Source organism: Phyllostomus discolor, chromosome 9 (assembly GCF_004126475.2).
Source record: "Phyllostomus discolor isolate MPI-MPIP mPhyDis1 chromosome 9, mPhyDis1.pri.v3, whole genome shotgun sequence".
Lineage (NCBI taxonomy): Eukaryota > Metazoa > Chordata > Mammalia > Chiroptera > Phyllostomidae > Phyllostomus > Phyllostomus discolor.
In genome coordinates this window covers 89673563-89695896 of record NC_040911.2, presented here as the reverse complement: position 1 = coordinate 89695896, position 22334 = coordinate 89673563, and the positions used below count along the sequence as shown (strand labels likewise).

Genomic DNA, 22334 nt, shown 5'->3' with positions numbered 1-22334 from the left:
ACACCCTTGAAGGCCCAGGGTCTCAGCCCCTCCCTCAAGCAGGAGGGCATCTCCTCCAGCCCCCACCACTGCTGCCCAGTGCTACTCACTCACCTGCCAGGGCCACCCCCCAGCAGCTGTCTCCCCTGCCTTCTGCCGTGGGGGGTCCTGGGAGTGCGACCAGACGCCCTCCGGCAGAGCCTGGCTGTGCCAGCTGTCCCTCACGGTCTGAGGCCCACCCACGCCGAGGCTTCTCTGGCTCCTCCAGAGCGATTGGGGGCAAGGGGCTGGTGAGGGGGAGGTGACTCACCTCAGTTTTCCAGGTCAGCACAGGAGGCTGAACAATGGCAGACAGCACGGGATCGGGGGCAGGGTGGTCGGAGAAAATGCCAGACAAAGCCAGGGTGAAGCTTCAGCCACTGGGGAAGTTTGTTACCAAAAGTGTTTATTCAACGCCCGGAAAGCTCCCAGGAGAACACAGGGTTGACAAATGCTCATGCGCCAGAACAAGGCACATGCAGGAGCCGGGCGAGTGTGTTGCGTGCGTGTCAGGGGTGCACAGTGGGGCAAAGGCCAGGGGAAATGGGCCCTTTTAGGTATACTCCTGGGGCCACCTTTCAGTAAGAGACCTTCACAGTATCTGCAAACTGGCATTGCATAGAGCTTCCATTGGACACTTTCTCCTTTCAGAGTTTGTCCCGGAGACAGCTGTGTGCAGAGGCAGAAGGTCAAGGGTGTTTCCTGCAGCCTGGCTGGTAAGAACAGAAACCTCGCCCAGCCACTTCAGCCAGGCTCAGGCGCCAAAGGGTGGCGCTCTCTCCCCGAGAGGAACTCGGGCATTCGCCCGGAGCCAGAGCTGCGAGACCGAAGGTTCTGATCTGTGCTTTGGATGGACCGTTCATGCCAGCAGGGCCGAGCAGGGACACCAAGGTCCGGGAGACCAGCTAACCATTCGGCTCCATTCTGTCTCTGGTAGACAACTGAAAAGGCCAGTGGAGCCTGGTGGGTTGTGTGGTGAGAGAGAAGCAGGGAGTGAAGGTGATGCCTGGTGATTCCCTGGAGGGCTGGCCCCCTCTACAGTCCGCCAACCCCGCTGCCTCTGGGGTGGCCAGGGGGGGTGCAAGGACCGACTGGGGTTTCTTCAGCGTGCCTCCCCACAGCTCCCCGCAACAGTCCAGTCTGGAAAACAGTGAGCCCAGTGGGTCAGGGTTGGGCTCTGGAGTCACAGGACTTAGGTTCAAATCCCGACTCCACCACTTCGACTCAACAAGTTACTTGACTACTCCGTGCCTCAGTTTTCCCACCTGCAAAACAGGGATAACCTACCTGATAAAATTCTTTCGAGGGTTAAAAAACAATAATACATATAGTCACAGAAAAGCGCCTGGGATGTAGGAAGCGCTCACTGAACGTGAACTACCCTTAAAATACCCGGGCCTGTGGTAGACACTCTACAGGTGTTTATAAAGTCCGTGGTGTTGGAAACAACCTGACGGCCCGTCCAGGAGTGAGCTTGAAATGGGGAAACAGAAGTTCGGAGCGGAGTCCCCCGGCCCTTAGCATTGGGGGGAAGGAGGGCTGGGGTGCCCAAATGGGGTCAGGACGGCTCAGGTCGGCGCCGGGGTCAGGCCCAGGCCCCACGGCTTGTTGAGTGAGTGGACGTGGTCAGGCCCAGCATGGTCTCAGGGGTCTCCTGAGCTCCGGAAGACCCTGTGCTCTTTAACACATACCTGCGCGCCCTGGCCTGGCCCAGCCCTAGGACCCTCTCCCAACTCGTTTGGCCAACGCCCCCGCGTGTGCCTGCTCACACTGTCCTCACAGATGTGGGCTGCTCCCCGGGGGCCCCGGGGATCCTCCGGGGGATCCTTGGGGGCTGTGTGTCCATTGTTGCAGGAGATGAGGCAGGCGGCTCAGGGAAGCCCCTCACTCGCCTGAGTCCTCCTCCCTCCCATCCACTTCGTCCCCTGCTGCCGCGCCGCTGACTCCAGGAAAACCGAGCTGGGGACAGACGGCAGGTTGGGTCTAGGGACGACAAGGGCACGAGAGTAAGAGAGGGACAGATACACCGTGGGAGCGGGAAGGGCTCTACATACAGGGGACAGAGCCCCTGGGGAAGAGTTTGAATGTCTCCCTTTCCTGCCCCACTAACTGTTCGCGGACAGGACAGGCTACATACTCTGTGGGCCCCATTAAAGATGAACACGCAGGCCCCTGTTAAAAATTGTTAAAACTTATTTAAAATTTCAAGACAGCAGCAACCACGCAGAGTATTCAACCAAGCTTGGGCTCTTCTGAACACAGGGCCTGGTGGGGCCACTGCAAGTCACACGCTGTGAGGCCAGCCCCCCCCCCCCCCCCACGGAACGCTGAGTGGATGCACACGTGTGTTTCTGGGCCAAGGGCCCTCGGCCGCCGAGGTCGTGACCTGGAAAGGTTCGGAATCGCTGTAACTGAGGGTAAGTGAGGGTCCCTGCCTCTCAGCCCCACCTCCTTCCTCCATTCAGACAGGCAGGGGCTCCGAGGTGTGACCCACAGTGCAGAGTCGGGGGTTAGCGACATGTTGCAGGGGCAGACCTCGGAGCTGGGCAGGCCGGGGAGACTGAGAGGTGTGAGTGGATGCGTGAGAGATGGAGGACAGCTGGGACCGGACGTGGGGCGGGAGGAGAAGGAGGGCATGAGGCTGACTCCCAGGGTGAGGCTCGGGCAGCTAGACTAACCGATGGTAGTGCTGTTTGTGCAGGTGGAGAGAGGTTGGCAGATCACGTGCCGTGTTTTGCTAGGTTGGGGTTGGCAAAGGGAATAAAAAATATCCCGTTCTGGCCACGAAGGGCTATCAGTCTCCAAAAAGAGATTGGAGCAGGACAGACACACGTGGGGGTCACGGGTGCAGGGGTGGCACTGAGCCCCCGCGGAGTGGCCGAGGCCCCCCAGGTGCACACTGGCTGCAGGGCCGTTGTGCTGGGCACATCCCTTACTGCACTGCCCTCTGCACTCTCCTTTGTAAAACGGAGATAAGAATAATGTCCTCTGTGTAGGCTTTCAAAAATGAGCTCACGGAAGGGAAATGCTCAGCACCGGCCCTGGTACCTGTGAAGCTCCCAGTGAGTGTCAGCTCTTAATGTTATTGTTATATTATTTCATTCCTTCCACAAATATCTACTGAGCCCCCACTGTGGCAAAAGAGAAAGGGGGCGCAGTGCATGAAGCTGGGGAGATGTCCATAATAAAGTGCGTGGTCAGGGGCCCTGCTAGAAAAGAGAATTTGAGAAAAACCTGAGGTGAGGGAGCCCACCAAGCATGTGTCTAGAGCACGGGTGGCAAACACAAGGCCCGTGGGTGGAATCCAGCCTTCCACCTTGTTTTATCTGGCCCTGTACCTTGTTTCTACCCGGTGGCAGCACCGAGCTCCTTGCCCCTAGTTGAGGAGTAGTTACATTTATACAGCCCTAAAATGACATTCGGCCCTTTGAAGGCAACTGCAAGACTGATGTGGCCCCGGGGAAAATGAGTTTGACACCCCTGGTCTAGGGAGCAGGGTCCCAGGCAGAGGGAACAGCCAGGCCAGGGAGCAGTCCCCAGGGAGAGTTGTGGGAGGGGAGGCCAAGCAGTAAAGGACAGGGGGGCCTCTGTAAGGAAGTGGCTCACGACAGAGGTGGCTGGTCCTGCGACAGGGCAAGGACAGGACTCCAACGCCATGAGGCGGAATGTTCCCTGGCTCGGCCGAGATGGCGAGCTCGCCAACGGTGGAGGCAGACGGCTCCCCCGTGGCAGCGCCCCAGGCTGATGGCAGGCTCTGAGGCTCCCCTTGCTCCCAGCTGCACCTCCCTGGAAGGGCCTCACCTGTCAGGGCAGGCTCACTGGCCAGGCCTCTCTTCCTCTTGGCTGTGGAGTGTCTCGTGCCAGTGAGACTCGGCTGGGTCTTTGCTCCAGGGGTCCCAATCGAACCATAAATCTGGGTCATTTTCCTCTGAATCTGTGGACAGACAGACAAGGCCTCTGGGATGGTCACGTCCTGTCTCCTATCCCTTATCCAAAAGGAGCCCCCTGCCCAGCCTGGGCGTGCCTGCAGCCTCGTCTGAGGGCAGGGGCCAAGGACAAGTGACTGACTGCGAATGGGACAGCCCTGAGCCCTTGGGAAGACTTCAGGCCTTGCAAGGTGATCAGGGATCAAAGAAGGCAGTTTCGTAACTGAGAAATGGCTACATTCACCTACTAAACCGGGAAGGACCCTAGAGGTGAGCAAATGACCTACCTGCACTGGGCATGGTCGAGACACAAACCCAGCCTTCCATTGTCCAGCAGTCATTCATGAACAAGTGTCTGAGTGTATGTGCTCGACGGTTTCCACTGCCCCACTGTGTTGTGGTAACACACACACAACGATAAACCCCCCTGGAAACCACATGCGTGCACGCCCATCAGTGAGGGTTCTGGTCGACTGATGTGTGGCACACCCACACCTCACGGAGACCCAGCCATCCACCCAATGGCACGTCAGGAAGCTGCTAAAACATCTGCGTCGGTCTGTACCTTTCCACTTGCAGATGCCTGTGATGTGTTACAAGCAAGCTGCAGAGAAATGTATACGGCAAAATCTCTTTTAAATAGGGTAACAAAACACGCTCTTCTCCATTCTTCTTTTTCAAGGACATACAGGTGTCATTAATCAGGGGCGTGAGCTTGCTAACACGGCTCACCTAGGGAAGCAAGGCGAGACAGGAGAGGGGGCAGGGGACATATGTCCTTTCTCTTACTACATACACTTCTATTTTGCTGGCTGCAAGAAGCAAAGGAGGCTGGAGAAAGCCCTCAGATTGCAGACCAAGAGCCAAAGACAGAAAAGACAGCCTCAGTGTCCTCATCTGTAAAATGGACACAACAGTAGCCTCTTCTGTAACGATGGTTAACTGAAATAAGACCTGTAAAATGGGCGTTCAACCATGTTGACAGTCATGAGTTAAAAAGCCAGCACAATGGCTCAAAGTGACTTTTCTTCACGAGACGTGGTGATTGTTTTCTGAACACGTACTATGTGCTACCTGCCTTACATGTTTGCTCTCATTTAATCCTCTTCACTTCCTGGAGCAGCTACCAACCTTACTCATGTTCTACAATGAGGGAGGCTCAGAAACACGATGTCCAGCTCACAGCCAGGAAGTGTCGCGCTGGACTCAAACCTGCCTCCCCCTCCACAGCCCCGTGCAGGTCCACTGGGTGCCTGTTGGATCTGGGACTTCAAAGGGAACTTCGGAATTAACAACCCTCTCCATGGACCAACATGAGGGGCGGTCAAAACCCTGAACAGGGTAGCCCATGGTGCCCCCTTCTGTCTCAGGCCTAAATCCATTTCTTGGGAGGTTTCCTTCTTTTTGCAAATTCCCTTCAAATCACGAAGGAATTGTTCTCAGCAGAGCATTTTGCCCTTGAAGGGTACTCACTTCTGGCTTCGTCCCCTCTCCCTATATCATGGCAGGGGACTAATGCTGTCCCCATGGTCAGCTTCCCCAGGGCTCAGCTGTCCACAATTTTTTTTTTGTCCCAGTCTCACCAGGGAGCCTCCTTCTCCACCCACTTTCTCCTCCCTCAACCTGGGGAACTGCCTCCTCTTTGGCCACGGTTGGCCACATGGCGTGCTGCTCAACCCTCTGCGTCCTGGGCCCGGAAACTGCCCCGCAGAGCCAGGCCAGGCAGGCGGGCACGGGGAGGGGGGATCAGAACCAGAGCTACTCTTGTCTGCTTTTCACTGGGTTCCAGGGCAAACTGACTCCAATAAAAAGGGCGTGGCAAGCTCCAGCCCCCCAAACCCTGGCAGGCTCAGACCCTGGATCAGGGCCAGTTCCCGGCACAAGGACGGAACAGACACAGTAATACTGAGAGTTCCAAGAAGCCCAGGACCTTGAAGCAGTGACACTCAATCACTTTAGGGACGGTTTCTGTTTATCGTAAAATTAACAAAAGCACTTCTCTCTTAGTGCCACGTGAGATGTCAGTGGGTCAACAGCCTGCGGGGAGAAAGTGTGGGAGGGGTGGGGCGGGGCGGGGCAGGCTGTGGACAGCTTCGGAGCGGGGCTTCCAAGAATGAATCGCCACAAGAGAGCAGAGCCTCAAACTTCAGGGAAGGTGTCCCCTTCCCCTTCCAGAAGCGGCCATCCAAAGCCGCTTCTACGCTTCCTCCTACCTGGACAAAACCAATACTGACTAGGTTATCTCTCGGGCTGCAAGCACCTACTGTGTGCCACGTGTGTACACATACTGTGTGCTCTGTCCTTGATGTACATCTCTCCAAAAGAGCAGGGGCCACTCTCATCTCCACTTTGTAGATGAGAAAACTAAGGCTCGGGGGGACCTGTCCAGGGTCGCGCAGCTGGTGGGTGCCAGGGCCAGGCTTGACACCAATCGGCACTCTGAAGTATTCCACAGGTGTGTGCCCCTGGGCAGGTTTCCTCTCCTCTCCAAGCCTCAGTTTCCTCAACTGCACAGTGAGGATTACTTTACAGGGTTATCCTGGGGGTTAAATGAAATAATACACATCAAGTGCTAGGTGCAAGTCCTAGTACCAACACAGCATTTGAAAAAGTTTTGCAATTATTATGAACTATTAAAGGGCAAGGCTGCAATCTGGGCCCACATCTCCTGGATCCCACCCAAGAGGAGCACACACAGGGCACACAGTAGGTGCTTGCAGTCTGAGAGACAGACAGCTTTTATAGCCACTGCACAGACAAGTGCTCTGACATTCACCCACCACAGGCCTGACACCCAAGATGTGCTCCTCAGGGAGGGCTGTGGACCACCCTGGGAATAAGGAGATCACATTTTAAATGCTTTCTAAAGGTTCTCACCAGGCTCTGGCTGGTGTGGCTCAGTGGATTAAGAAGAGTTGGCCTGTGAACCACAAGGTCAGCAGTTCGATTCCTGATCAGGGCACGTTTGTGGGTTATGTGCCAGGTCCTGGGTTGGGGGCATATGAGAAGCAACTGGTCAATATCTCTCTCACACTGATGTTTCTCTCCCTCTCTTTTCCCCTCCCTTCCCCTCTTACAAAAATAAATAAAATCTTTTAAAAATAATATTTATATATGTATTTTAAAAAGAATAATAAAGCTCTCACCAGGAACTCCCAATAAGTACACTATAGCCAGCCCCCACACTTGAGGTCACGGGGTAGGTCAGGGGGCGAACTCCTCACCCCGTCTCAACACCCTATCAGAGGTGGCAGCACACTGGGTGCCCTCCCTGCCTGCTCAGTTGGCCAAAGTTTATGGGGCTGCAGAGCAGGAGGTGGGAGGTCAAGCTAACCCCAGGAAGAGGCCCAGGGGGACAGGACGCCTGGCAAGCAGAGTGTCATTCCTGCCATGTGGCCATGGCTGCATCCCTGCCCACCGGCCCCCAGCTTCCCAGAGGCCAGCTCCACCCCGGCATGCTGAGCTCAGGGCGGACGCCAACCCGCTCCTGCGATCCTGCGTCCCAGTGCACCCCAGACCCTCCCTGATGTACGCTCTCAGCAGACAAGGGTGAGTGGTCACAGGCACTGATCAGGGCCTAGGGCTGCCACCGAACTGTTTACTGCAAGCCGTTTACTGCACAAAAGCCCCTGCTGAGGGGGCCAGAGGGACTGAAGCCCAGCCCATCCTCTGCTCACTGAGTCTCGTGCCCTGGCTGCGTTCACAGGAAGGGGCACCTTTTACTAATTCATCTGCCCAGTGGGGCCACCACTTTCCAGGGCCAGTGCCAGCACCAAAGACCTTACAAGTGTTGGCAGTGGCCCTGAGGGGACACAAGCATGCACACACACATGCTCCCCAAACTCGTGGATTCACTCTTGGCCTCTAGGTTAGGAAACTCCAAACTACCAAGTCGGTACTTTTGTCTTTCAGGGGACCACTGGTCAGCTCTGAGCCTGCAGTGCAAATACCCAAAGGAAGCCCCTCTCTCTGCACAGGTTTCAGGACCCCTTGCCCAGCTCCAGCATCAGGGCCCAGACTGGACGGCTCACCTTGGCTAAGTAAGAAGCGAAACCAGACGATCAACAAGAACAACAGCAAGGCCACGGGCAGGCCGAGCCAGAGCACCAGGAAAGAAAACGTGAGGTCGTTCACCAGCGGCACCAGCGGGTACTTCATGGTGCGTGAGTGGCCAAGCTGGGCCAGCCTGAGCCGGGCTGGCAGGGCTGCCCTGGAGATCTGGTGGGCTGGGCCACTCTCTGCCCTCAAACCAATTGTGACTGAGCCCGTGATGTCGTAACAAGGAAGTCACAGTGTCCTTCAGGCGAAGGGAGGGCTGTTTTGGATGAATGGTCAGGAGCTGGGGCAGTGAGAACGAAGCCCAGGCTCCCAGGCAGGCAGGCCTGGGTTTGAATGGCTGCTAAGTTGCTATGGGGTGGACACGCCACCTCCCTGATCTTCTTGGGGTGGGGCTAATTCTCACCTCCCCCAGCTACTAAGTTAGAGAAGTGGGTGCTGGGATAAGTACTGCCCCCAGGTCGCCCACCCTGGAAGCCACCGGCCTGGTCCAGGCACAGGTGGGGCCAGCCACAACACAATAAAGGAAGGGAGGGGAGTGCTGGGGCGTAGAGACTGTGTTCAGAGGGAGTCTTAGCCCCACTGTGGGATGATCAGAGACCCCAAAAGAGGAGGTCTGGGCAGGTGGTACCGCAACGAGTGCCCAAGAAGCGCAGTGCGCTGGGGGTGGGCTGTGCCACTCAAAGCCCAGAGGCCAAGGCCAGAGCTATGTGGTCTGGGTTGGGGGTGATTTCTTGGTACTGGGTCCTGAAGGGCCTGGGTCCGAAAGAGTGGAACAGCACAGGTGGAAAAGGCTCGAACACACATTTTCTTGTCAGATCCCCAAACCCGGCCACTGTGCAGTCAGCCCAGGGAGAAGTGGCCCTGGCCACTGGGCCCCAGCCGGAGGTCCCGTGGCAGGCAGGCAGGCAGAGCAGCTGTGAACACACCACCGCAGGGGACGCAGCTCTCAGGCCCCCTTCAGGGGGCTGCACACTAGCTTCCCGTGGAATCAGTGTCAGGCTGCAGGAGGCGGCTCTCGGCAAAGGCTCCCAACGCTGTCCCCTCAAGTGGTACAACCACCCACCGTGTCATCTAGGGGGTGAGATGTCACTGTGGCCCCATGGCACCCCGAACAGCCCACCCTGCTCTAAGAGGGGTGGGAGTGTCACCGCCTCTGCACTTCTCCCCCTTGCTGATGGGCCAGCCTGGCAAAGCCGTTTCCTGCGGGCAGACAGCACAGCTGGCATTTCCCTGTTCCCTTGGCGACCGCTGCCCCTGTTGGCAGGGCTTTACCTGTACAAGCTCCTTCCAGCACAGAAGGCCAAACAGTTTTAGGAATTTTGAGTACACGGTGGAACGTCACAAAGCCGGGGGCAGAGCCGCAGATCTGAACTGGGAAAGGCAGCCGGGGCAGAGCAGAGCGCCCCGGGAAGAGGACACTAGGAACAGCCACGCAGGAGTCAGACCCCCGGCCCAGGACCGAAAGCACACAGGACATTAAGCAGATAAGAATCTCCTTAAAATTTAATTGACTAAATGTATTACATTCAGTATTCCATGGGTTTGCTCCGGACGAAGGGTCGGCATAAATACAAACCAGCCTCTGGGCCTTCTTCCCTCACCGACGAAGAGGAAACACAGGAGGTGAGGGCACGCAGGGACGCCTTATTTACATTTCGCCTTTACTTTACAGTTCATTGCCAGAAATATTTACAGAAAATACAATAAGAAAAAGATCATGTCTTGGCAACATACCGAAATTCATACAAATTGTATATATGATCTCAAGCAAATAATGATACTGCTTAGTTTTTAGCCACAACTGCCAAGCCCTTCAGAGGAGAAAGATGTTCTTGGTCACTGCAAGAGACAAGGACTTGGGAAACTTGGTTTGCTTCAACAAATATTTATTGGGCGCCTACTAGATGCAAGGCACTGTGGAATCCCAAATTTTACCTTTTCCCTCGCCGTTAAAAAAAGAGAAAAGCATCTGGAGAACATGAGTTGACACTCCGAGAAAAACACTGTACAGTACATGGCTTCTTTAGCTACCGAGAACCCCGTCTGATTCCACGCCGAGCGGGCGGGCTACCCCAATCTCTCTGTCTCAGGGAAGAGGCCGTCGTGGAAATCCGAGAACAGACCATCTAATGCAACTGCCCATCTCATGTAAACATAGAAACCAACTCTTTTTAGGAAGCTGTAGCCTGAATGGGTTTTCAAATGCCGAACGGAGCACTTCTGCCAGCAAGAGTGTCAAATGACCTCTACGACACCTTTCACCCACTGCCACACAGGGTGCCTGGGCGCAAGCAAGGCTGACTCCCACTCTGGGTAAAGTCCCACCTGCCCGTAGAGACAAACACCCTTGAAGACTCTGCCTCTCTAAATATCGGTCTGCAGAACCTGACAGATACTCCCTCAGTGGATGCAGAAGCAGCCATTCATGCAGACCTCACGACGTCGCTGCCACAGATAGAGGTTTCGGTATTCGAGTCCAGAGGAGAACGGCCTGCCCTGAAGTAGAGGACCTGGGAATGGAGGACCACATGGATGTGATGTGATGTGTTGTGTTGTGTGTGTGTTGTCAACCCTCCACGTAACTGTTTCCATCAAAGGGCCAATGGGCAGGAGGTGGGGAGGGAGTTAGGAGGAAGCACTGGACAAAAGGGAGAGCTGGCTGAATGAGGAAAGGGTTAAAAAGGCAAAAGCCCTGTCCCTGACCTCAGTGCTTCCAGGGAGAGAGGAGGAGGGAAGCCCCCACCCACCAAACGTGAGCTAGAAGCATGAGGGAAGCATGAGGGCCTCCCTGCCGCTGTCCCTCCGGTCTGCCTTCCTTGTCACCGAATGCCATGCTCATCCACCTCCCAGTGCACTTGTCACATGCAGCAACTAAGCTGTTTAAGCCGCAGATCCAAGCAGTCCCAGCTTCCCCGAAAAGGTTATGAACACATGCTAGCGAACTTATCAAGTGGACTTCTAAAAAGTATTACTAGAAACTAAATATGCTCTTCTGCATTTTTTCTATGCAAAGCGATTTTTAACAAAGGCAGCTGGGTGAACTTAGTGACCGTGAACTCAAACCCATAATACTAGTGAAAGGTGCAAGGGTTCTCACCACACTTCTTTTTTAGGCAGCTGTTACACCGAGCAGAAGGAACCAGCACCTGATGAGGTCTGTGCGCCCCGTACTGTCCGCACCTTACATACTGGGGCTCCGTGCCTTTGGGGGCTGCACAGTCCTGCATCCATCCCTCCTTCCCTGGGAGACCACCAAGTCTTTCGGATCACAAATTACATTCGACATGGTTGCCCACTTACCAAGGCCATTCAAATGACAAAGACTTGTCAGAAATTAGAGCAAACTGAAGGATCAGGAAGCCTAGCCCCCAACATGCACACCACAGGGCATTTTGCTGACAGTAAAGCTACAAAGGTAAAAGTTTTATCTGACAAATCGCACGGAGGAAGTACACCTACATCAGCTATTTTCGACCTCCACAATGCTGTAAGCTGCACACCAGTTTATAGCCTTCTCTGCTCACAACCACTAGAACAAGGGCCCAGTTTGCCCTTGAACCGTCAACCTGGAACTTCCATGAAAGTTGCTAAACCTCACCTTATACCTGCTGAGCTACTACAATATTTTTAGAATAGATCTTTCTAAACTTTATCATACGTACCCCTCCCCCACACTACCACCTGGAAACATCAAATTTATTGCCCATTTTACAGAGAAAATCAACTACTGAATAAGACTATATCCTGAATGGAAACTGGAGTCACGGAAGGCGGAGGTTACGTTTACCTGAGCTTAAAACAAACATGATGAAAAAATTACAGCAAACTTAAAACCAAGAGCCACTATGCCCACGTTTCTTGTTCAAAGATGAAAAAATACATACTTCTGGAACAAAAATACCTGCACAGGGAATTAGGCCCTACGCACTATCCTCCACCCTCTAATTAAACTAACATCAAACCAAACAGACCGTTATGTAGCTCTGATCTACAGAATCTACTGACGTCAGAGTTCAAGTGTGAAATCACCCCGTACATAACTGTGATCATTTCTCTTTGGACTTTAAATGTCACTTATTTTCTTAACATAAAATGATCTTAATAATGAAGAAAGCACACAAGGATAGGAGAAATGAGCGTTGTCTACTCTAGTACTGTGACAGTCATCCTTGTAAGGATGTTCTGGGTCTAGACAAGATGTTCTGGGTCTAGCCACCTCAAAACATGTAATCCTGGCAGAAAAGTAGCGGTGAGGTAACAGAAGCATTTCCAAAATCCAGGCTGGAATCTGTTGTGTCTTCAGCTGGCAAAGTCCAGAAAAGACGACAACAGCCATTTCTAACAGCAGCCACTTGAGGAGGTGGTCACTAATGTTTGTCAATCGTGAGGGAGTCCAGGAGCTCTCTGGGAGAGATCTGAATTAGTAGAGATGACAGGCTATTTCCTGAACCCCAAATCAGAATCCTTCATAAACTACTGCAGTGTCCTGCTTGGTCCTGAAATAAGAGACAATGGATAAAACCAAATAATTTTCAACCCTTGTTGTGAATTTACATTTCTAACTATTTACCAAGAAATTATCAAACATGTTTATCAAAATCTCTGATGTTTAACCTGTCGTTACATCACCAAGCTAGACAACACTGGGGAGAGTGGGTGCTCCACCGCTGCCTGACAGCTTGTAACGCCACAAACTCCAGCAGCAGCACCTCGTTCGGGGCAGGGCCACGCCGCCACGTCAGGTCCGCCCCTGGGCTGCCCGGAAGCGGAGGCCTTCAGACAGGTCTGTGCAGTGACGAGAGCAACTTTTTGAAATGTGGAGAAAATATGAAAGACTTTAATGTCACACTTCATAGTGAGCAAAAAAACATGTCCTTTTCTGTCAGCTGGACACTGGATGACAAATGGACCTACGAGTGAGCGGAAAGTTGAGATTTCTTCCCTCCTCCTCCATGCTGTCACTGCGAGTCTTTAAAGGTCCTGAAGATTCTGAGACAGATTTTTAACTTTGAACATAACCTCCTAAAAAGTGAGGTATAAAACTATCTTCAACTTCTAATTTGCAGATTTGATACTACCAACACACGTGTTTAACTGAGATGCATAAAAGCCTTTCTCCTCAAAAGGCTCAGATTTAACTAAAATTGTCACTTTTAAAAGAAAGTTTATGGCTAAAATGTGCATCATCATTACCAGCAGGAATATGATTGTGTCTGGGAGCCCATTTCTCTAGGAAGCCGGAGGTCTTCTATCAAATGGGTTTAAATGTGTTTCTTCTACTCTGGTGATTAAACAGTAAGCTCTTGGGGAGTGATTTGTTTTTATTTTTACAGTGTTCACCTATTAAATTGTTTTGTTTTGATATTACAGCCCCAAACTGGAGTCCGAGAGTCCGAGACAGTTCAAGAGTCTAAGAACTACAGTTCTTGAGTCCAACCTCCTGGAAAAGTGACGTATAAAACTCTGGCTCCAGCTGCTTGTTCCGGTACTTGTTGACAATGTCGGTGATTTTCTGTTTCCGGCGGACGTGTGGCGGGCTGTAGGAGTCACTCTCCAGCCTCTTTCTTCTACAAATATTAATTACCGTCTGCCTCACCAGAAAACCTTGAAAACAGAGGGTTTTAAAACAATGTGAATAACCAGTCAGCTAGGTGAACTCTCAGTACTGAAGCGAACTATTTTCTATAAACTCAAACCCTATCTTCCCATTTGCAAAGCTCTCCCTGCCCCCATGGAGCAAGACAGAGCTCCGCCAAGATAAAACGGTCAGATGAAATAATGACAAGGGAAAACAGAATCAAAATGTGGCCTGACAGCCCGGGCCCTGGCCTGGAGCACAAACAGCTATCTTCCTTCTCTAATACTGGAAGTTACAGTTCCACTCATACTTACTAGGTTGAGCACAGTTCCAAACAGAACAAAAGCTGCTTCCTTTTGCACAAGACCACAGCATTTTTAACGTGTAGGCCCTAGTAAGTAATATCAGCATTTCCTTATTTCTACTACTTTTTTGGCTCATAAAAATGTTAAAGAAAGAAAGTACCCATAACCCTTCAGCCACACGTGAGGGCCTTACCGAGCGCTCGTCTGCTGACGATCATCCCGTCCACAAGAGGGATGACCATGTTAAATTTCCCAGTGGCTCCTTGAATTTTTATCCGGAATAATCCAGTGTTTAAAGGGTGAATGAAGATGACAGGAACTTCTTTTTCAAGAGTGGTAGATCTTAAGAAAAGAAAACTCTTTTTACTCAGACGGTCGAGTGCTGAAGTCCCTCATACGTAAGAACACCTAGCGGCTTGCTGCTGCACGTGTGTGAGAAGAGTCCAGGGCCCAGTCTGCTGGGCTCCTTCCAGGGAGCCCCTGACCAACGCCTGACCCTAAATACCCATCACTGTGGTCAGGCCTTTTAGACTGACAAAAAAGGCACTAAAAACGTGCTTAGAAATCCAGTGGGGACACGAGGTGAAAGAAAAGGCCAGAGGAACCTTTTGTGGGGAGTTACGAACCCAGCAACCAGCTATGAGACTTTTACTTAGTGCCTCCTTCTTGTCAGGAACACAAATGGAGCCAGTCCGAGTGCAGGAAATTCCATTACAGCCAATGCACGCATCTCAGAGCAAAAGTGGAACCCACTATGGGGAACCCCTAATAGAATTTCTTTCAGGGATTGGGGAGGAAGTTGGGAGGGCCTCCCCAACAGTGGTGATAAAAGGCCACATCTTGGCACAGCCAAAGAAAGCCACAGGTCAGCAATCATCCCTTTGGAAGACTCAGTTGCCCATCACGTGCCAGAGATGTGCCAATACATGCAGAGGTACCTGTGTGACTCTGTGATGTTATTACACGTCAGGGTTGGTTTTTTGCTTGTTTATTTTTGCTACACAGTAAGCTTTCCTTCTACATAAGTAAAGTGATTTTGGCAAAAGCAACAGTGAGTCAACTTTTCAAGACATTAAATAAAAATCAATCCTATACTAATTCTGTCCAAGACAAATTCTAAACTTTACTAATCTACAAATTAAATACAAATTGTCTGATCATATTAAAAATTTTAATCTAAAGAAAATAAAACAACAAAAAAATATCAGAAACTTAAATGTTCTCTTTTGAACTAGAAAGAGTTTTGAACTAGTTTCTTCAACAAGTGAGTGTCACATAGAAAGAAACTAAAATAAGGACTGTTCCGAATTAAAACCACAGGAATGAATACCAAATGCAAGGTCCTGGATAGCTTCTGGTTTGAACAAACTAGCTATAAAGGATGTTTTAGGAAAAACAGAGAAATTTGAATATAAACTGGTTACCAGATGAAATCAAGAAAGTGTTACTAACTTTATTATCATGATAATGTTATATTTACCTACTTAAAAAGTGTTCTAATTTTTAAATTCATACTGATGCACTTATAACATCAGGATATCTCTAAATTGCTTTAAAATACTTTGACATAAAAAACACCAGGTTTTAATAATGACTTGCCCTCTTCTAGAAATTTTAAAACATAATAATGTAAATCCATGATCTTTACTGACTTCATTTCTACAACAATAATCTAACAATGTGAGACTAAATTTACTTTACATGCAACACAAACCAGATCATGTAACTAGCAGGAAGTTACTCAAAGCTACAACATCAAGTTTAGCCTGATGTCAAGGGCAGCTCTGTGAGATGTGCAAGGTCATGTTAGCATTTGGATTTAGATTCCTATCTCCTTCATTTACTGAATGTGCGATGATGAGAAATAACCTCTTTAAACCTGTTTTATACCAATTGCAAATGAAAATGTTAATTGTACCCTTGGAATTATTTTAAAGTATGTGTTTACACCAAAAACAGGTAAGCAAAAAACTTTGAAACTATAAAGGCTAGGTAGATATATTGTGACTATTCTTGCCATCGTATTATTTTCTTTTTATCTTTTTTGTGCATGGGCAGATAAAACAGAAGTCATAACGTTTTAATCAAATTTCCAAATATTTTCTCATTAAAGAGCTCATGTGATGAGGATATTTTAATGGCTGTGTGTCGAGAATGTTTTGACCAATTTAACTCCATTATTCCTATCTAATATTGCTACCCTACTATCACAGTCTTCGTTAATACTTGCCTCCATTTGTCTTTTTGCTACAGATAAATGTAAAACAGCAATTATGCCATTTAAAAATTCTGCTAATTTGATCACCTTGTGCATTTATCTGCAAACTCCTCTGATATTCTCTCCCTAATTGTTTATTATTTTTTTTAAGATTTTATTTATTTACTTACAGAGAGAGGGGAAGGGAGGGAGAGAAACATCAATGTGTGGTTGCCTCTCATGCACCCCTAACTGGGGATCTGGCCTGCAACCAAGGCATGTGACCTGACTGGAAATCGAACCTAGGACCCTTTGGTTCGCAGGGTGGCGCTCAATCCACTAAGCCACACCAGCCAGGGCTCTAACTTTTTATTATTGCCATTATTCCTTTTGTTTCATAAGCCTTTCTTGATTAAGCTGTAATCAACATATTCTCAAAAATAGGTTTCTCTATACTTAATGACATACTGATAAACTTCAAGCAAATAAGAGTGTAATATACCTCAGGGAAGTGCTACTATTTGCAGTGGTTTCCACACCAGTACTGATTTCTGTCATCAGGTCTGAGAGGGGAAAGTTTTCTGGAAGAAAATAACAGCATCGTAATTAGTATCTCCCTCCTATTTTCCAAACAATAGGAAATCCAATTTTCTAATCTCTTTACACAAGCAGGCAACAAATATTTGGACTGTGCTATCTTGTAATAGATAATCCTAACTATTCCTCACAAATAAAAAAAATTCTTCTTCAGGACATATTTTTGCTAAGTTCATCTAAAGCAGAGCTTTTTGAGAATATGATCTGTAGTCTTTGAGGGCTTGGAAAGAGTTCTGGAGGTGTTGGAAAGCAACTAGCACACTTTCCCACAACTCCAAGCTGGATGAGATTCTAAGCTAAACATGCATTTCTAAAGCTCTTTTGTTGCTTATATAAAAGTCATGAAAAACTTACTCACAGTAGAGTTTTTAACGACAAATTAATCTTTACACTAAAACTAGACAGTAGGGTTTCTTGGAAGAAGGTGAGGAAAGTTACTCCCCCTTCCCCAAGGTCCTGCGGTGAGCAGGATCAACTGGCAACAAACCATTAACTATCATACCAAGCATAGCTAGACTTTATATCATCCACTGGTCTCATAAAATCGTCTCAACTATGAACTAAGTGCCATGAGTGTCTCCACTTAACAGGTGAACAACCTGAGGCTTAAGGAAACTGAGTGGTGGGGCTGGGATGCAGACCCAGGCCTGCTGATCTCCAGTCCCAGCTCTCGTCTGCCACACCACGCCTATGCTGCCGCTCCCCGTACACATTTAGTAAGTCACTGCCATTCTTTTTTACTTTTATTTACAGACAAAGTCCTTATCATATAGTACCTATGTCATCATAGCGTTCCACCCAGACTACAGAAACTCTTGTCTCAGGTCCAAGAGGAGGCACGGGGCGGCCCTGAGGCAGTTTCTTCGTTCTGGAACTGGGACTGAGCTATATGAGACGGAGAAAAGCAGAAGAGGAGAAAACAAAAATAAAACAAAACAACAGGTTTAATAAATCTATAACCATGCAGTCATCAAGCTGCACAGGGACATAAGGACCAGGTCACAGGAAACGATTCAGGAAAAAAGCATGAGAGACATTTGCAAACAAGCTCTTCTTTGGCTCCTCTCTTTCTCAAGTCTCAGCCTAGAACAAGGAAATGAAGGCCGAACAACCTCAAAGGAAATAAGGTATACTGTAATTGACAATTAATAATTGAACAATTATAATGATCAATTAGAATTATAATAAAAATAAAATTTGCAGGCAATTTCTTAATGAGCACTTAAAATCATCTGTGTTTCTCTATATGGCCAGAAAACAGTATGCTTTCCTCTTCGTGGCAACATAATTTGCCCGCATATCCTTTTCTCTTGAATGTCCCATCAGCAAGCTATTCCTAGTTCTCAGACCAACTGCAATAGAACCTCCTCACAACCCCAAATTCCTTTTTCTTGTCTGCAGAAAGGAGAAAAAACGTTGCTTAGGTCTTCACAACCACACAGTTTGCTCTGGCTTTCCTGACCGCCCAATCAGCGCTGAGTCCCTCTGAAAGGCTAGGAGGACTGCAAGGCCCCCCTTTAGCAGAACTGGCACTCTGAGCCCCATCGCTTTCAGGACATGCACCAGAGCCGAGTGTACGCTCAAGCCCAAAGCTATGTGTCAGAAGGGGAAATCCCACACTGAGGATGGATTTTAAAAATAACTATGTTTGTAAACATAAAAATATACCTGTCTTAAACAGACGTCTTAGACCAGAGACTGTGGCAATTCCTCTAAATTCTCGTTTCTGCTAAGACATTCACAGAAAACGACTGACCAAGAGATTTTCCCCGCACTAGTGATCGAGATCCAGCCACACTCAGAGGCGATTTGCTTAGTACCACGGATTCCAATCAGTTTTGAATCTCTGACTTCCCCCCCTCTCACTTCCAGCCCTAGATTTAACAGGCCCCTGTGGTTAGGTCAGGCTTACCTGGATTATCCCCCCTTTCGATTAACTCGAAGTAACCTTAATTACACCCACCAACCCCTTTTGCCATTAAATGTACATAGTCACAGCCTACCTCATCATACTTACAAGTTTCACCCCTGCAGGGGGATGATATTATGTAAGAGCAAGACTCACTGCGGGTCATCTTAGCATGCCGCCTAATACATTTTTTCTGCAACCCTGCTAAACTGCTTTTCTACATCTATTGAGATAACGATCTTTCTTTTTTTAATTTGTTAATTGTCTGCAAAGTATATGATTAATAAAAACAATGTGCTTTAAGAGTTGTCATTCCTTGGATTTTCAGGAATAACTGTGCAGGCATTCAGAAAATAAGTGCAAGTACTCAGATGTGCCTAAAATCCTGCATCACCATCCCACACAGGTTTACTCATCTCCCAACTATATTCTGCGAAACTTTTTAAATACAGCAACTCCTGATTTTCAAAATCAGTCTACTTCAAAGAGTCCTACACACCTTAACTTTTTTGCCTAAATCGATTTTAAAGGTGAAAACTTCTCCCATATACTTTAAGCATATGCTTCTGTTAGAAATAATTTTCACTGTGGAAGGAACCAAATTAAAATCCTTATAATGGAAGAAGGGCCTCAGTCAAGTTTATACTCCTTTTGCCATTTTTATTTATTTTAAATCAATCTTCTTATACTTATGAACTGGTCCTACACTCTTGCTATCACTTACTTAGTCACTTTCCAATAAGGGTTAAGAGACAACATGAGGAGAAAACACAGAAAAAGACGTAACATCCACTAATATGGGAAAAAAATAATATAAAAGTTAAATGCTCTCTTCTTGTAGTAGCTGCTGTGTGCCTCACTCAGTATGTTCATTCATTCATGCACTGGGCTGTTCTCCAAATTGCTACCACTTGTATACAGCCAGACTTGTTTAGGTTGAATGTGGCATGATTAAAGATGTGAAATGTAGAGCTACTACTGTAGCTTTAGTGGATATTTCTGGAACCAAATAAAAGCCTAGGCTGGCAAAGAAATGGGTGAGAGAACCAAGCGTGGTAGCAGAATGGCTAAATCAAGGAAAACAACAAAGGCTGTCTTAGAGTCTTAGAATGAACTATTTGTTACAAGCTGAAAAAAGAAAACAGTGAGAATTTGCTTTTAATAAATGAAGACACTAATGAATCAGTACAGTTATAATTACTCTCTGGGTTAAAGTTACAAGCTTTGCAGGCATGATTCTATAATTATCCCCACTATAAATTTTTGGAGATGTATCAACAAAATGACTTACCCTCTGTGAGGAATTAAGATTGTCTGTGTGATTAGGGAAAAGCTCAAGTGTCAGGGATGGCTGTTTCAGAATTCCTGGCATAAGATCCATATTTAAATCACTATCTTGATCCGAGATGTTACTTTCCAATGAATCAGCTATGGGATAAAGAAAAAAAATAATTATAATACCTACTACTTATTTGGAGCAATAGTGTGTAAACTGATTAGGCTAATAGTCTAACCTGAGTCACTTAAGCAAAGTATTACTTCTATAGCATGGGTTGGCAAACTTTTTCCATATAGAATTAAGTAATAAGTATTTTAGGCTTTGCTGGCTATACAGGCCTCTATTGCACAGTCTTCTTTATATTTTAATTACAATCCTTTAAAAAGGTAAAAACTGATCTTCTTGTTCTGAATTCAGACTGTGTGCTATAGTTTGCTGGCTCCTGCCATACAGGATAAATGAGGTTAAGATTTGAAAACATTTGATTTTTCAGAGATAGAATATAATAAAAGCATTCCATTATTCTCTGAATAATTTTGGTTGCATATTCAACATGTAGCATGGGGCCAAGCAACACTGAGGCATCCAAAAGCTACAGACCACACAGTTTCTGTGATTAAGGAGTGATGGGGTTGGAGACAAACACACAGGGCATTATAAAAACAAAAACAGATAACTCTTAAGAAACAGAAGGAGGTGGATCTGGAGCAGGGGCACAGCTGGCACAGGGGCTCTTTCATGAGAGGAGATGAAGACTCACCTGTGGGAACTATAGTGCAAGGGCATGGCTCTAGCTATGGGATAACTGGGGTGGTGCAAACAGGCTGGGCCAGATACACCAGGCAGGGACTCAGCCCACAGAGGACAGATGGAGCCTGGCTTCTGCAACTAGGTGGTAGATCACAGCCTTAACACAAAGGCAAAGAGCTGCTAAAATACTGACCTAGACCATGGAAGGCCACTATTGCCAGGGACACAACTGGCCCCGCAGCATGAGACAGGGAAATCATGGGCCCAAGGACAAAGGATAGGCGGCTGCATGGTAGGACACATGAAAAGTCATTAGCTTGGAGATGAGGCAGTAAATACATGATGGGTAGTAGCATTCCATCGTACAGATGGTCTCAATGAAGAAAGTAAAGTTTTCCACCTATTGCTCGGTCAGACACAAACACATGGGCTTAATTTGCAAGAAGCAAAGGTTCTAAAAGTAAGAATGAGTTCTGACTGAAAAGTAATAATCACTCCTGATCCTTATGAAGAACAGGCTAGATCATCACCATCTTTTCTAGGCTGCTGAAGTTTCTCCTGCTTCCATCTGCAGCCTTCATGAGAGCCTTCCAGTTGTAAGACCCTATGGATCCCTATAAAGGCTCTCACAGGAAGTATGGAAGCAGGTGGGGCTTACTTATAATTAGTGAAATGAATAAACAGGGCTTCTATGTACTGGTAATAATTACATTAAAGAAAGACAAACTATGGGTTGAAGTGGGTCTCCTTCACAATTTGAAGACTAGTATTAGAGGGTCAGTCTGCTTGTCTTACTTTTCTTAGAAAGAGGAGCTAACTTCCTGTACCTTTGTATAATATAAAAGCTGTCATATCTGCCCTGGCCGGGTGGCTCAGTTGGGTGGAGTGTCACCCTGTACACCGAAAGGCTGCAGGTTCAATTTCTAGTCAGGGTACATACCTAGGTTGTGGGTTCGATCCCTGGCCAGGGCACATGCGGGAGGCAACCTATCGATGTTTCTCTCTCTCTTTTCCTCTCTCAAATCTATAAATATATCCTCAAATGAGGATTAAAACAATAATAATAATAATAAAATAATAAAAGCTATCATGCCTTAGAAACAGAAGAATGCCTTAGATTACCTCAGAATCTCCCCTAATGCAATAACACTGCACAAACCAGTGAATACAAAAATTGATCCTAAAACAGCACCACAAAAAAATGCTCTTACTTAAGGACTCCACAGGAGAAGGAACCACAAAAGCTATTTCCGTAAGAGCGTCAGCATAATACAGCACCTTCTTCTGTCCATTGAAAATACTAGCCCCAACATCTTCAGAGGAAATCACTTCATCTAGGAATGAGAAACAGTGTGTTACTGCTCCAAAAGTGGAAAAAAACAATATCATCCTGCTTCATGAAATTTTAATTGGTTATTTATAAAGTAGTAACAAACAGAAGGTACACGAGGTCTGTCCAGAAAAAGTCCAGCCATTGTTAATGTAACAGGAATAGTTTGTGTGACATCAATGTATCCTGGCAGCCAAGGAGAGCGGACTGGAATGCAAATGTGTGAATGACGACAACTTCACTGTACTTGTCAGTGGGAGCGGTAGATGCCGCTGAGTGAGCGTGTGTATTGTGTGGCTGTCAAATTCAAAGTGACTGGGCAAATACAGCAACGAACCTGCATCAAATTTTTCACTAAGTTTGAACGTTCCTCCGTGGAAACTATT

General features: G+C 48.0%; 2 protein-coding genes across 14 annotated transcripts in view; both read right to left on the bottom strand.

The window, feature by feature from the left end:
* Positions 1 to 403: 403 nt before the first annotated feature.
* On the bottom strand, positions 404 to 8182 carry ADIG (adipogenin). Of its 3 annotated transcripts, XR_004899397.1 has the most exons (4): positions 7976 to 8182; positions 3820 to 3952; positions 1788 to 2001; positions 404 to 1283 (listed from the first exon to the last, which is right to left on the bottom strand). XR_004899397.1 is itself a non-coding variant. In XM_028524892.2 (3 exons), the coding sequence occupies exons 1-2, from the start codon at positions 8100 to 8102 to the stop codon at positions 3834 to 3836; spliced, it is 246 nt and encodes an 81-aa protein (XP_028380693.1). In that variant the 5' UTR covers positions 8103 to 8182; the 3' UTR covers positions 404 to 1283; positions 3820 to 3833. The 3 variants fall into 3 exon arrangements, 2 of the variants coding, with proteins under 2 accessions (XP_028380693.1, XP_035865722.1); XM_028524892.2 differs by lacking the exon at positions 1788 to 2001; XM_036009829.1 differs by lacking the exon at positions 1788 to 2001 and having other exon boundaries at positions 404 to 978.
* A 1303-nt stretch (positions 8183 to 9485) lies between these two features.
* The window catches only part of RALGAPB (Ral GTPase activating protein non-catalytic subunit beta), an 85711-nt gene continuing 72862 nt past the window's right edge, over positions 9486 to 22334 (bottom strand). For all 11 annotated transcript variants that reach the window (XM_028524577.2, XM_036009821.1, XM_028524574.2 and 8 more), the window contains 6 exons: positions 21830 to 21952; positions 19881 to 20017; positions 17457 to 17565; positions 16586 to 16664; positions 14080 to 14228; positions 9486 to 13607 (listed from right to left, as the gene is read on the bottom strand). In XM_028524577.2, the coding sequence (XP_028380378.1) occupies positions 13414 to 13607; positions 14080 to 14228; positions 16586 to 16664; positions 17457 to 17565; positions 19881 to 20017; positions 21830 to 21952 (791 nt within the window). In that variant the 3' untranslated portion in view covers positions 9486 to 13413. The remainder of the gene's footprint in view (positions 13608 to 14079; positions 14229 to 16585; positions 16665 to 17456; positions 17566 to 19880; positions 20018 to 21829; positions 21953 to 22334) is intronic.

Excerpts from the sequence above, each read along its gene's own strand:
- ADIG (XM_028524892.2), bottom strand. The coding sequence starts at position 8,102 with ATGAAGTACCCGCTGGTGCCGCTGGTGAACGACCTCACGTTTTCTTTC. Across the intron at positions 3,953-7,975 it reads TCGCTTCTTACTTAGCCAAG|ATTCAGAGGAAAATGACCCA; the intron begins GTGAGCCGTCCA and ends GTCTGTCCACAG.